This window comes from Stylophora pistillata, chromosome 8 (assembly GCF_964205215.1).
Source record: "Stylophora pistillata chromosome 8, jaStyPist1.2, whole genome shotgun sequence".
Classification (NCBI taxonomy): Eukaryota; Metazoa; Cnidaria; class Anthozoa; order Scleractinia; family Pocilloporidae; genus Stylophora; species Stylophora pistillata.
In genome coordinates this window covers 1,540,001-1,556,161 of record NC_142526.1, presented here as the reverse complement: position 1 = coordinate 1,556,161, position 16,161 = coordinate 1,540,001, and the positions used below count along the sequence as shown (strand labels likewise).

General features: G+C 38.9%; 1 protein-coding gene across 1 annotated transcript; it reads left to right on the top strand.

Moving 5' to 3' along the window:
- Positions 1-2,130: 2,130 nt before the first annotated feature.
- On the top strand, positions 2,131-3,115 carry LOC148724392 (uncharacterized). The gene has a single exon (XM_088730850.1). It carries the CDS (start codon positions 2,278-2,280, stop codon positions 3,085-3,087), a length of 810 nt encoding a protein of 269 aa, XP_088586976.1. The 5' UTR covers positions 2,131-2,277; the 3' UTR covers positions 3,088-3,115.
- The last annotated feature ends 13,046 nt before the right edge of the window (positions 3,116-16,161 follow it).

Sequence of the window (16,161 nt, the reverse complement as noted above, 5' to 3'; positions counted from 1 at the left end):
GGTCTGTAAGTGGTCTTCGCGTATTTAGACGTTTGTGTACCTTTATTCGTGTAGGTGTGTGGAAAACGCCCATCCAGTTGCTATCAAACTCAATCAGCTTCTTGAGAAAGGAAAGATCCCGGAAGATTGTCTATACTACAAATTTATTGACAACACTACCTCTTTCGCTTCAGTTAATCCTAAATCTGCTTCTGATTTCACATGCGACCGAGATGTGAGCGAGTTTTTTGACACTATCAAGTATCTCGGAGGTAGTCGGACACGAAATTTTGTGAGAGGGCCTGGTTTCTTCGGAACTGGGAGAGGTGGACTGAAAGAATTCAACACATTTTCTGATTTCAACCTTTGCGGTCCGTCAACTGAATCGTCAAAACGCTTTCAAGCTGGTTATACTACAGCCAGGAGGGGGGGTGATCAAACCGCATCTGTTGTCTTTTGTATTCCTTTGCCTTTAATCGAGAAGCCGATTTACCAGCGCTTGTTTCTACAGATAAGTTGAACGTTATTCCATTGTCTCAAGCTATTGATGGAACTGTATCAAAACCTGTCCTAGAATATGATTCACTTCAGAAAATGGTGTTTGGGCTAATATAACTGAGTTGTTAGACCAAAACACTTTCAGCAGCAACTCCATTCCTGATCCAGAGGAAATGAAAAAAAAGCTCTTAACAAGCGCTGTGGTCGTAGGCACATCATCGGACAACGGCTCGTCAATTGCAGTTGGTGTGTACTATCGTTCGAAATCTATACAAGACACCGCTAAGACCCTGCAAACATGCCAAATGTGCTTGAAGCTCCAGACTTCTGTCAGTCAAATTGTATCGAATGACTTGCTTTCTTGCTTTAGCAGCTGTGATGAGTGTGTTGAGCTCAAATCTGTTTGTGCAGCCTGCAAAAAAAAAAAGGCCAGGTCTCACGCATTCCTTCCTTAAGGGCTTGTGACCGGTGTTTACAAAAATAATTAAAGTGTAATAGGTTTCTTGCAGCAACAGTTATTATCGATTGTGAGGAGTGTAACAAGAAGGCGTTGTCAAACCTAAACTCCATGGCCCAAGATGGTACATTACCTCCTGAACTTTCGCTTCCTGTCGCCCTGCCAGATGTGGTTTATCTTGGCAAGAGTATGAAAAGCAGCTTGGCCAACTGGTTCATCGATCTTGAGGGCGCGAACGGTAGTCTAGTTCTAATTCGAACACTCCGCGATTCTGCTTGCCCTGATGTGCGTAAGAGGTTACGAAAACTGCTGACCCTGGACTGCGTAAGGAATAAAGATCGGATGGCTGTAGAACCGATCTTCTCCTTACTAGAACCCAGATACTATAATTACTGAGAGGAATAAGTTTGGTCGTGCACACAATAGTTCCAGAAAAGTATCGCTTTTGGAAAACCAATCAGAGTGGGGTAGGCAAAAGTCCAATTGCAGTTGAAAGGGGGCTCAAGGAAAAGTGCTCGTGTTAGACTATGACTTCGAATCCAGAGAGACTCGTCTCGTGGAATTACGTTTGCATCAACCAGTTGATGTACACGTACGGAAAGAAACATTCAAAGATGCAAGGGACCTTTGCTTTACTAACGGTATAGTTTTCGTTTGTTAGCTAGGATCTAAGGCAATTCGTGTTATTGACTCGGGAGGCAAAGTAAGTTTAAAGCTGGAGGGCCTGAATCGCGGGCAGAGCAACTTTCACAGCTGGGTCATTTTAGATTGTTACAGGAGGGCACAGTGCCAATTCTTCGGAAGCGACTTGCGACACATTTACAAGCATTAGCTGCACAAGTTAAGAACCCAGAAATCGTCCAGCTTAACACGCCTTAAGTGAAACCAACGTCAATTTGCGTGGCGAGTACGGTCATCCTTTGGTGTGCGGATGACGAGCACCAAAGGATTATTTAATTGGAACTAAGCTACAACGGAGTTGCCGTCGTTGGTACTAGCATGCGAGAAATGAATTATCCCGATGGCATTTCAAGTATTGAATCTCTTTGTGTGTGGAGACGGTCAGCATACTTCGCTGCATCTGGTAAAGCAGGTGGGTTATACGACTGTGACCTCGCAAATTCAAACGTGAAACAGCTCTTGCTGAATTCGTCCGATTCATGCATGGAAGTCACGAGGCTGTGTCATTATGGCGACGTCATTGTCTTCACTGACATCGTGGAGAGGAAGGTTAAGACCTTTGATCCCAGAACCACAGCTGTTGAAACATTGATGGGCACTGAAAAAGAAGGAACTAATGATGGAACTGGTGAAACCTGCACCTTTGCGCAAGTCCACGGAATATGCTGTTTGCAGAACACTATCTTTGTGTCGGACGTAGCTGCTGGAATGTTAAAATAGTTTCACCTCTTACCGGCACAGTGTCCTTCCTCCAAACCCTTGGAAAACTATACGACAGTTTTGGAATTGGTGCTCAAACCCTAGACGCGGTATCACTATCCCTTCAAGATGCTGTGAACAATCTTTCATCAGTGAATGAATATATTAAAAGCACAGTTGCTACGGCTAAACAGCACTACAACATGAAAGAAGCAGCAGCAACAAATGGTCGCGAAGGAACTGTATCAAAGAAAACACAGGTCTCGTTGGAACTCCTCGAACAAGGTATGGCACGATTGCAAAATAACTTGAAGAGCATAAATGAGGATTATCTTGGTGACGTTGACCTCCGTACGTTACTGACCACTGTAGATGAAAACCTTTATGCAGTCTCTCACTTCAAAAACGAGACTTTCACAGCTTTACAGTATGCTCGAGACTTTGGCACAATTGCAAAAGAATCATCAAAAAGAACGACAAAGTGGAGGGCTAAATACTTTACACATGACAAATCGTTTTATCCAGTTCCAACATTTAGTATTGAGTTGGCAGATGTTGAAGTGATGAAGCCTCAAACAGCTGCAAGGATAGATCTTCCAATTGAAGTAGCGATGAAGGAGTTGGTGGAAAAATATCGTCCTGTGAGGCAGAGAACAGTGCGGAGTGAAACCACAAAAGACAAAGCCCGAGCTCTCCCACCAGCATTGTATTACGCTCAACCTCCTCATTCCAAAGTAGTGTTCCACGACGATTCAACTGTTGAAGGTTTTTAGAGGCATTAATCGTCTCATAGAAAACATCAGTACCATAGATCTAGAATTTTCAGACATGAGATATGTAGTCAGTACTTCAGTATGCTATGAACTTTGAAACTATTTCGAAGGAGTCCTTTAAACGGTTTACAAAGTGGACAGCCAGTTACCCTGTTCCTCTAGTATGCCATTCAGTGCCGCTAAATTTATGACCTCTTTGGCGGCAGATAATAATCCAAAAGAGGTGGAAATCGGAAAGAATGGGTAAATTATTACAGACCAAGGAGGCAGAGAGCCGTTCGAAGCAAGACTAAGAAAGAAAAAGCAGGCGCTCTTCCGCCAACTGTGTACGAGAATAAAAAAGTTTCATTACAAGATCGGGGAGACCGATAAAAGCATCGATGAGATCTGATCTCTGATAAACAACGACTTTGAGATCCTTATGCGACTCCCCACACAAGTACACCACTTGACTGAGCAGGCTATTAATACGTCCAGCGGCAGCAAAGATGATGTAATTACGCTAATAAGACACATAGGTGAAGACCAAAACCTAATAACCGACTATTAGATTATTGGAAAAATTGTAGCCTGTTACGAAAAATTACAGCCAAAATTCACGCGTTTATTTCATTTCTAAACGACATGCCAAAAAATTAACCTTCAACCGTCAACTGACCTAATTTAACCGATCTCATCCTGAACAGAATCTGCTAGGAGCTTTAACAGATATGGATTTTGTGTCCTTTAATGCCTTCAAAAGACATTTCAACGAAAAAAAAAACACTTTAATATGCGATGGCTAGCATCTAAAGCAATTGACTCTCCTTGTTATCGCATTAAACCGATATAACGATTGGATTATATGATTATAGCCTTCACAGACAGGTGCATAAAATTGTTTCAAAATGCTTTGTTACTGTTGAAAAAAACAGAGTGATTTGTGCCTATTTATGCCAGCACAAAGCAACTACTATTCTACGTCAAAACCTGTTTAACCATACTTTCAATGTGACTATTTGCAAAAAACAGACTTGAGGTGATATGTCAGTTTCAAAAGCCGCTGTCTCTTTAGTTTTTCTCGTCTAAATCGCGAGGACAAATAATATCTCCTTTGAGGTCATCAAAGTTGATGTGTCCCCAACAACAATCCGTTTCGACAACGAGACTGACTCTGGCGTAATGACAAATAAACTCCTCTATATATACGTCCCTGGTCTTAGAGTACATTGCCTCAAAACAGTTTTCTGTCTCTTTTCTGACGACCTAAACGTAACAACAAACACAAAAAGTTTTTAAACCTTTGTTTCGACGACGGCTGACATATCTAAAAGGACTATATCAGACATTAATTTACTTCCAATGCCTTGAAATTAGGGGAAAAAAACTGTTGTTTCGAGCGAGGGTAAGCCAAAGACAAATAAAGTAAAATATAGTGTGCGAGACGCATAGTTAGTTATCTTGTGAACTTTCCTCTAGGGAAGCTAAAAATAAGCAAACCTTATGGATAACACGAAGCTCAAAATGGTTTCGCAATTTTGAAAAAAACAAATCTCTGATACTCTGATCAATCTACTTAGGCTGTTTCACAAGAATTAAAGGAAACATAATGGCCAAAGTGCTGCACAATCTCACATGGTTGTGGACAATAAGCTCTGCACGAACACTACTTAAGTCACCTTCCCCAATGACGAGAAACGAGATATTCTTGCCGACGATACGAAAACAAGGTGAGGTGAGAGTTCCGTCGGGTACGTCGGCCCATCTGGATGCTACCATCCTGCGGGATCGCTCTATTTGGGCCGTTTCTCAGCTCCCACCTACTCACCAGCCTCCTTGCAGCTGGGCGCTTTCTCTATGGCACGAAACTGGATTGTCACCAAATGTTGGCTGGTAAATAAAAGCTCTTCCTGTATTTTCCCACCCATCGATTCTATCTTCAAAGTGCAAGCTGCAGGCTACATGAAAAAAAAAAAAAAAAAAGCACAGATATGTTCATACCCCTGAATACTCTTTGATTATTATTCGGTATGGATTCCGCTTTACAGTTTTGTGTTTGATTACATTTCTTGCAGTATACACCAGTGAATCCTAAAGGACAGTTACATCGAAATACTTTGTCAGTGTATTCAGCTTGACATGTGCCATTGTTGAAACAGGGACTGCTGCTGCAGGGATTCGATAGATAGATAGATAGATAGATAGATAGATCGTTTTATTAAAAAAAACTTAGCAGCCAAAGGGCTGAATTATGTTGTTGTTACAATACTAAGTAAAGATATATATAAAAACTAGACAAAAAAAATACAAAATGTATTTAAAATGTGAAAAATAATCTATACCTGTATATATCTGTATATGTAAGTGTATAAAAGACGAGAAGTTAAATAATCAGATATATTATATAATTACATGTTTATAATTGAGATAATTTTAATTAGAACATAGCTAGCAGAACCGCGCTATCAAATTCAATCTACGTAAGCGTGCTAAAAAATCCCGATAGTGCACGCTGATATCGTCAGCAAATCGCTTCGCCAGAATTTTTTTTTTTTCGCGCGAGCGGCCATTGTTAGCGCGGGGAAAAATAATATATTTCGCGACAATAATGGCTACAAACAGAAACTCGGCCCACTAGTCCCAAAACGAAGACAATTTTCCGACATTTTCCCATGGGCTACAGTTCTTAAATGAGGCAGAATAAGGGATAAACAACGGAAAAGGTGACTCGGCATCAGCGCCGTCACTATTCACTTCGCTTGATACTGTTGTACGTTTTTCCCGTCGGATTTGATGCACAATTCCACCGGCTATGTTCTAAAACAATTGGTTCATGCTTTCAGCTGTGCATTATGGAGTTATGGAGCACGTAAGAAGTTTTGAGATCACTCAAGAAGCTAGAGTTGCCCTCAGCTATTGCCTCGGGAGACTCCTTCGCTTCTTTCCTGCTCTCCAAACTTCCCGTGTGCTCCTTAACTTGATATTGCACGCTAAAGTATGAACCAAATGTTAATTATAAAAGGGTGTTAGCCTTCCTTGCATTGTTATTAATAAAACTTAATTGTGTTCTTTTAGTTGAAAACTTGGCGATACTAAATTTTCTTTTCTTCCTTATATTGTAATGGCAGTTATTATCGGCAGGCAAAAGTTTGTTCAGTTTGTGTCCTGGTCTGCTTGCTTCCTTAAATAGTTCACATGTAATCATCTGGCGCCTGTAATCTTTCGCCTGTAATTGCACATGTTATCATTCTTCTCAAAACGACATGACTGAGTATTATAAACATCCATGGCTTGTTTACTTTCCCGGGTTATCATGTAATCTCAAAGGAACACATTTTTTCTGGAACGATAACTTCTTGAGGCTTTTTGATAAAGTGCAGACAACGACAAATTACACATCAGTCATTAAACCAGAAAATCTACCAATCGTGGTACTCGATATTTGGTTTGTTGAGTACCGGTTTATTTTTTTTGAATGGGTCCCTTTCTTTCAGCCATGGGTATCTTGTTGTTTCTTTTCTTAACATTTCAGGGATTACACCACTGATGTATCTTAGCTTTAGTATTCTCCCCTCAGGTGACTCCTCATAAATAGATAAAAGTAGTCGAATAGTTTTTTTTCTTGACTTTTTCCTTGGAAGTTCTCCCCCAATCTCTGTTTCTAGAGCTATCCATCACAGGATAGGTAACCAAAGAGATAGAAAGGCCAATGTTACCCTATATAAGGCTGTACTAGTACTAATCACGAGGGTTATTTCATAGTTTCATAGCATATTCCTCGATAGTTTTATTAAGTACAATGTGTAACACTTAAAAATAAACATTTACATTTTTTTACATTTTTTGACATTTACCTTTATATAGCGCAGACTTCTATGTGGATATATTCAGTCACGCTTAACAGTATCGTAAGGTTACGTGTCTAGTTACAATGATAAGGTTGAGATCGGACGTCAGCATTATCAGGCGCCTCCGGCTGGCGCTTCAGTCCATGTAACGATCTCCCTTCCCGCCCATCCCACCTCAGGGCAGACATCCACAACACAGTAATCTCGTGCGTGGGAAATTAACGTCTCCTACCCATAACCCTGCAGGAGACGGGACCTGCGGCTTTACGTCTTATCCGACATTTGGTAGATTACTAAAAGTACCGAACGAAATGGTGCTCAGACGATTTCAAACGAAATCAGGTCAAAACGTTTCTCAGGATGCCTAATGCAATCCTGAGGAATCCCTTGAATTCAATACATGTACAAGAATTGCAAGGCTAGTTTAAGAAGTAATCCTTCAAAGTGAACGCCCACAATAATTGTTCATTGTCTAAAATAAATTAGGTCACTTTACCTCGATAGTGAGCTGGGTATAATCTTCTTTACTCTGAAGGTCGGACGAGCCTGGGCTTTCGTCCGAAGCATTGTTTAACTCACAAATGTAGTTCCCTTCTTGTGAAAGCCCAACATTTATGGACACGCAATTTGGCTCCATATAACACAGCACATTTCAGCTGCCTTGATGGGGCACCTCTACAAGCCTGATCAGGTGGCCTTTCATGACTTTGTCCTGTAAGGGTTCTTTGAAAACAATGGATCGGCATTCATCACCTATTTGGTTTGCAAATAACAAAAGAAGTTCATGTAAAGTTTTGGTTTAGAATAAGATAATGGCAGGGTAATATCCTTAAGAAGTCAATTTGCCTGGAGAGACACTTCATAATGGTTTCTTGCTGCCTTCTTGTACTCTGAGAGTTTTCCCTGATATGTTATCCAGAGAGTTTGAAACTTTTACCGAAGAAAGAACTTGTCTTACTTTACTTTAATCAATTTACAGCAAATAAATATATGTACATACAAACATTTAATTCAATAGCTCTTCGGAGACCTAGCAACAGGAATGAACTTCCCTAATGATAAAGGTCACAAGAAACTACATAGACGGAAACGAGAACATAAATAAAGTATACATAATGACAGGCAGTATCATAAAATAAGTATGGTAAAATGCTACATGTTAAAACTTAATGCTAACTAAAATTAAATAACAATTACATTAAATCGCTGCTATCAATAGCTAAACAGTAGAGTCTTAGGTAATTTTTGAACTTAGAAAGTGATTCCCTTCTCCTAATAGATATAGGTAAATTGTTTCAAAGACGAGCAACTCTGGGGAAAAAAGACGACCTAAATAATTCTGTTCTAGCATAGCTAGTTTTACGTATGATGTACGATCATCGCAGTAGAGAGCGCTATTTATGCAATAGCGAAAATCAGACCTGAAAAAAAAAACAAAAAAACAAAAAAACAAACCAAAAAAAACAAACCAAAAAAAAAAAAAACCAAAAAAATTAAAACAAAAAATCAGGCCTGTATGGGACTCGAACTACTGACCTCTGCGATACTAGTGCAACGCTCTACCAATTGAGCTAACAAGCCAACTGGAAGCAGGCCGTTTAGTTGATTCGTAATAAACCCGTGATGATAAATCAGATATGATGAATATATGAACTTCATATATCTCATATATGAACTTCATATATTCATCATATCTCATAGTTATTTTTAAAAGTTAGTTCAGTGTTCCTTAAATTATAGGGTTTATGCTCAGAATCATAAAACTGCAGATACTCAGAGATAATTTGAATATATCAAAAAAGTTGAAATGGTAAATTGGCCACCGTTACGAGTAAAAAAGCTGACGTTTTCGATACTATAGAAAAATTCACTGCCTGACGAGTGAATTCCACGTTAAATTTCACGCGAAAAACCGATATCGCACGAATCGCGAAGCGATGAGTGCGATATCGATTTTTCAAGTGAAATTTAACGTGGAATTCACGAGTCAGGTAGTGAATTTTTCTTGAATCGCATAACTGAATAAAAATAAGAAAACAAGAAATTAAAACGGCAATGTTATTGTTTGTTTTTATTTCGTACGCACGCCCTTAAGAAAGCCATTTTAGAGACAACTGTCAGAACTGTCATTGTTAAGGGAACGGAAAGCAAGTTAAGTCGCTCACTTTTGAACCGTCGACAATTTCAATTGTACCTCGTGAATTTTTCTTGAACGGCATAGCTAAAGCCATCAAATCACTGGGCGTAACAAGATGTTTTGTATTTTTGTGCGCCACGCCAGTGCGCAAACAATGGAAACCCTTTCAAAGTCAGGTGTCAATATCTAGCGAATAGAGTGAACAAGATATTTTTAGAATGAAAACCACACTTTTATTTCAAACTCGTGGAGAAAGCAGTGCCCCACATTTTACAATCTTCAGCAAAAAAACTGAAAGTACAAATTATGGAGTTATTTAAGACAGAGATTTGCCTGCTACCACTTAACTTGGCAAAATGTGGCGCCGACAATCAACAACTGAATGGTCAAATCCTCAAGCGAAATGAAAATTTCAAGCGTTCCGGTATCAAAGCAAGATCGACAAAAAACCGGAAAGTGCTTTACAGTTGTAAAAACAAGTGTATTCAAAATATAATGATTAAGACTGGAGTTTCTCGGTAAACTGTGACGAAAAACAATTAAAAAAAGGTTAAAAGTCACAATTTTCACTGTTTTCTTTCATTGCAGGGAGTCGCTCGTTGGTATCAATGCTAGACTGAAAGTTTATGGAAATATTTACTGGACACTTATTAAAAGTTACTCCAGTAAACATTCCGCCAACTGCTCCTGCCATCAGGTAACTAGAACGACTGGCATTGCTGTCAAGGTCACTGGTAGCTGCTGTGTTGCTTGGCGTGGCTGAGCTATTGAGAACAATCTCCCGTAAAGCATGACTTGAATAGCTGTTGGTAGTTGTGCTTGGCATGGGTTGAAACCGGCCAACTTATTCGACATTCGCCGCTATTTCCAGAGGATTATGGCTGTAGCTGGATATGGATTCTGGATTGGAGTGGCCAGTGAGCTCTGGTGGGTCGAAATCATCACGGAGCGCTTGGATGACTGTTTTGCGACCACTCGAATTTGTGAATTTGCCGTCTAGTGTTTTTTGAAACCATGTTGTCTCTAAATAGGCCAGTTCGTCGTCTGTATAGTCTACAATGGTTTGGATTTCCGGAAAAGATGCTTGACCTTTTTCGGCATTGATACTTGTTTTGGTTTTCTTTCGTAACGCTTGTTTGGTTTTCCTCGGCAAGAACTGTCGTTTGGCTTTCTTCGGCTCGTCTCTGGCATTTTGATTTTTTTTTTTCTATGCGTTTTCTCGTACTTTTGAGCGTGAGTGGTTTCCTCCAATTTTCTAAAAATTTGAATTTCAAGTCAAAATTTGGAAGACATTCGTTTTCTATAAATTTGTTCATATTTGTTCATATTTTCGTGGCGCTAGTTGTATTTACGTTTTTACGTTCGTAACAGTAATTTTTGCTGGCGACTCACGTCAGCGATATCGCTTTATGCATTAGTGCGATTCCACGCTAAATACCCTCTCTTCCGGTTGACGTATTGACCAATCAGAGCGCGTGTTTACTTTAAGCTATGCGATTCTCAGAGATGTCGAGGTCATAATAACTATGCAGGCATTTGAATAAAAAAAATAAGTCTAAATAGATACGTCTGGAAGATAGTGACATCAAACTAGTCTTATTTAAACGTTCTAGTAAGAAATCCTTTTCCCGACCATGAGTTTAGTCGCCCGACGTTGTAGAGCCTTTACCATAGCGCTTAAGTAAGCTTGATGAGAAGACCACACTTGGGAACCGTCTTAGCAGGTATCTCTGGGATTTTACCGTTATATTTTGAATGCGTTGAATCTAGTTGTAAGAACTAGAGGTGAGTTACCCGTCAAAGAGGAAAGCAATTAATTTATATAGCTTTGAAAGCCCATCCCAATGGAAAGAACTTTTGAAAGGAATGACGGTCGTTTCGCCAACGTGTCAGTTCACAAACGTCAGTTCGCCAACGTATGAGGTCGATTCGTCCACGTCTAATTTCAGTCAAACAACGCCTTTATGTCAGTTCGCCAACGTCCCAGGATAATTGTCATTACAAATGACCATAGGAATAAAATTTCACTTTGATGTATTCACTATGGTTGACCATTTGTTTCAAAATCATGACACGATATATGTGCAGTTTTTTCCCACGTATACTTGCAATCATTCCTGCTACACGATATACGTGCGTTTTTTACCACGTATACCTGCGTTTTATTCCCAAGAAATATGACCCTTTTCTTACAAACACGCAAATTTATGCGCACAAAAAAAGCCCATACATATGCCTTACGAACAAAGGTTTGTATATGGGTTATAGCAGGCCATCATGTAAAAAGCATCGAAGTATACCGTTAGTAATAAACCTACTTCATGTACAATAGAGCCGGAAAGTAACTTCAGTTTGAATCAAGCATGGCAGCCATGGTCGTCTCAATCTTGATCAATGTTTGGTTTTTACTCATTGCCTTCGCGGTAGTGGTGGTTGTTAGTTCCCCAACAACGGATTTGTTCAATCCATACGAAATTTAAAGAAGATTAAAGAAGATAAGTTTACAGAAAACGTATTATTCTGGTATCAACATTTAGGACAATCGATCGCTGCACCGTCCGAGGAGTTCGTGTTTTTCTCTTTTTCAGAGATTACACCAAAGAAAGTGAAATAATTTTGCCATTGTCCTTGTCGTTCTGGTTTTTTTTTTTTTTTTTTGAATAAAAAATATAGGAAACCTTTTACCTGTCTCCAATTATCAATGCGGGATTGTTGCATGACTTGACACCTGGGATTAGTCACGATAGTTATCGTAAATAAATCTTCATTCATGTAGAACTGCGATTACAATTTCAATAATTTTTTAAGGGGTCAAGGGATATTAAGTTTCGAGGTCTGAAGTTTCGAGACACCCGAAAGTAACCTGGAGTCGTACAAATAAGTTTTCTGACATGTTTCGGTCAGCATTTGAAAAGTAACGTTCACAGTCTCTCAACAGACAGTCCACGGATTCCAACAAATCCGTTGTTAGGGAACTAACAACCACCACTACCGCGAAGGCAATAGATAAGAATCAAACCTTGATCGTAATTAAGACGACCATGGCGGCCATGCTTGATTCAAACTGAAGTTACTTTCCGGCTCTATTGTACATGAAGTAGGTTTATTGCTAACGGTATAATTTGATGCTTTTTATATGATGGCCTGCTATAACCTCATATACAAACGTTTGTTCGTAAGGCATATATATGGGCTTTTTTGTGCGCATATATATGCATGTTTATAAGAAAATGGTCATATACTTGGGAATAAAACGCAGGTATACGTGGTAAAAAACGCACGTATATCGTGTAGCAGGAATGATTACAAGTATACGTGGGAAAAAAACTACACATATATCGTGTCATGATTTTGAAACAAATGGCCAACCATAATTCAGGAGTGTTCGTAGGCTAGTACCGTTTGAAATAATTCGCTTCACTCTTCCTAATCTCTCATTTCCTCGACGGCTGATCGTGTTTGAAAAAGACTTTAAAAACCATTCAAAGGACTTTGTTTGACTTTGCCTTGGCACATCGGGCAAACTACTCCTGGTATTTATACATTCCCTGTATTTTCATATGATTTATTCTTCTTGATTGGCATATTTTCCTTTGCATGCTTTATTTTATCAGTTTTTACAAAGTCATGTGGAACAACAGTCCCTGCTTTTGTGGGGAAGGTACAAAGTAGGGGGGAGAGGGGGTATCTTACCAAAGACATTTCCACCCCCGTTGTAAGAAATATCAGAAAATATCATGGGGCAGATACCAATGAGAAACTACGGCTCTGGTTTGGACATTAACACAGTATTATTGCTGCCCTTAGCGCAGATAGCAATCATCTGATTTTTAGGGAAGATCCTCTTCATCAAGATTGTTCTTCTTACTTATGGATTTTACAGCTTAGACGGCAGGGAAGTGTACTATCTTTTGATAAGCATTCTATATTTGGTTTATTCCAAGTTTTTTCAAAAGAATACTTAATGCACCGGTACAAACGCCTCCAACTCCAACTGATCCTGCCTTGCAAGTACAACCATAGGAGCCATTCTTGTTTACACAGGTCGCATTTACACCTCAAATGAAGATGTCATTTACAAATTCGTCAACATCTACAGGACAAAAGCCGATAAGTAATCGCGAAGAAAACTAGTTAAGAACTTGATGATGGATATTTGGTAGTCAACTTCACTTCCGGCGTGTACAATTCTAAACCCATTGGTATTGATGCATTAAGCATTTGTGTCTCAAAGGTGTAATTCCCACATCCATCGATATCTGAGTGAAGATTTGAAAATACAGAAGTATCGGAGCAGCAGATATTGTTCATTAATGACATCCTCTCTCGCAGAGAGTAGAATTCCTTCTGACCTCACAATTCTGAGGTCTTGAGAAAACTGTCAATCTTTTTGCAGGAAGTGATTCAGGCTATAGAAGAGGACTACTCTAGTGTATAGATGGGGGCTAACGTTCATGGAAACGACTGCTGAAAGACTGCAGCGGAAGAACTAAGGTGAGGATGAAACATAGGTGAAACTCTTACGTAAGCGAATTAAGTTCATCATACCTGCGCATGAATGTCCAGTTCCGTTGTATCCCCTCTTGCATGTGCATTTATACGAACCATAAGTGTTTGAACAGTTTGCATTAACGTCGAAGGGCAAGATATCACTCTTACATTCGTCAATGTCTGGAAGATAAATGGTAAATGGTGAAAGAATAGATAAAATAGAAATAAACAGAGTCAATTGAAACAGTTAAATAAATAATATTTGATGGAAATAGGCTGAGATCAAATGAAGTAAGTTCAGATCACAATATATCAACTGTGTTTTTCCATTACCAGTTGCATTCAGCCAGTACTTGTTGATAATAGCATCGTCTTCCTCACTTACCTTTATTTCTTGGCAAGAAAGTGCTGGTAATTGCAGAATGGAACCCAAGGGTGCTGCAACAGATAATAAGCTCAAGAGTAAATTCTGAAGATAACTACTTCGTTCATTTCCTAAAATCTCTTCTTGGAAAAGTGAGAAACTTAAGAGGATCAACTTAAATGTGGTGGACTATTTCCTTTGAAATCTTTCATTACCTTCCACGAATAGCTAAAGGTAAAGTAGCAATTATATCATTATGAAAAACATCGGAAGAATACTCTATATAATATCACCGAGAAATAGTATTTATGAATACTTTTCAGTTTCCTCGGATTCAACTCATCTTTTGTCACACTTTCATTTTTCTCAGGCAACACAGGAACAGTTAGATAGGTTGTTAAAAAATCTCACACAATAGGTAACTTGAATATGGAAGTTTTTAAAACAAAACCTGGATTGTAGAAAAAAGCTGCTGTCAAAGTTGCCCAACGTGACATTACATGAGTTGACGATTAAAAGCACAGAATACAAACAGTTTATATTCTCTTGGTAAAACACGATAAGATAAAAAAGAAAAAGGAGAATAAAAAAAGGCCCGCGCGCTATTTTCTTTCAAAAAATTTCCGCTTAAGGGCTTTCATGGGATAAAATGCCTGCTGACTGAGCCAAAAATTATGTAGTACAAGCAAGGCGTTTTCACTACATCAGTAACTACATATTACGCTCTGAAAAATACAATATCTGTAAATCCCTCTTTTCAAAATTTTTTTTCAAATAAAATCATACCTCTTCCGTTCAAACGCCCGATATAGAACCAGGTGGGGGCCGAGCGAAAGTTTTCAGGCCTCGCCTCTTTCGTGTGGTTGTTCAGTTCGCAGATCTCCTCCTTTCTATTGTAGTTGTAGCTTTGGCATATGATTTATTGTTTACATTGGATATCACAGATATGAGGAGCTGATATTGATATCGTTTTTAGGACGAACTTTTGAAGTCTCATCCCTTGAAAGTTGATCTCCATCTTGCACTGTTCATTAGCAAATACGCACTTCACGACAAAAAGTAAGATGAAGAAACAAAAATTGGGCCATTGCATATTTCCTGTAAGAATAATAAATCAGTGGTTCGTGCGTCAATATACGTCTATAAAGAGATCAAGCATAGTGTGAGTTTACTGAAAACGAAAGGTGGATCAGAGTGCCCTTTGGCTCAAGCTTCTTGTTTCCCTGTTGCACCGTATGAAAAATTGAGAATGTTCTATGCAAGCGATTGCTACACTACCAAACAATTACCAGTAAAACAAAAAAAGGGTGTCACAGAGAACCTACTTTTTCTCTTTATTTCTCGGTTGTTAACATTTTTAACTGTTCAAGCGATTGTTGTGCAGAGATTATCGTGAGATTGAAGCATATGAATGACTCATAAGAAAATCATGTCCGGGTTTCCCACCATTTTTCCTCGACTTCATATCAAAACTTAAGACAAGAAAGGTCTCTTACCTATACTAACACTCAGCCTTTTGGGGTGTTCTATAATGGGGGTGTTCTTGGGGTAATTGGGGAGTTCTATAATGCTGACCACCATCCGGTAAGATTATATCTCAAAGTTGTTGGTTGTCGTTATACAGCTGTAGGGTTTTAGCGTGCGGAATGTTTTTTTTTGTTTTGTTTTGTTTACTCATTCAATCAATCACTAGGGTGTCCTTTTGTGTTGTCGCTGTTTCTCGTCGCTCGTTAGTATTTTTTTCGCTGGTTAGTTAGCTTCTGTTTCTTTCGTAATATAGGCGCTAATTGCACTTTAACTTAGCTACTCGTTTTCGCGTATATAAATTAGTTTTTCTCAAGTTCAGAGTTTCGGCTTCCGTTAGTCATACAGTAGTTCGCTTTGAGCAGTTACTCCAGTTTATCTCATTTTCGCCTTTGGGCAGTTTATATTCGTCCAGCAGTTGGGTTGTCTCAGTTCCTAATAATAATAATAATAATAATAATAATAATAATAATAATAATAATAATAATATTTATTGATTTGTATTGCGCAAATATGAATCTAGCGAAAAAAAACATCTGCGCATGTCATTCCTATTTCTACAACAAACGACGTAATATGTTGCTCTAATAGCTTTATTTATCATTCTCTTGATTATGCAGAGTTGCTGCTTTTTGTCAATGCCTATGTCATTCATCATGTCTAAGAACGTAGAGCATTCATCTGAGAAAACGCCAAGGGAGCTCATGGAGAGATTTACAAATTTCACACAT

Bases quoted from the DNA above. Each gene is read 5' to 3' on its own strand.
- LOC148724392 (XM_088730850.1), top strand. From the start codon at position 2,278: ATGCTGTTTGCAGAACACTATCTTTGTGTCGGACGTAGCTGCTGGAAT.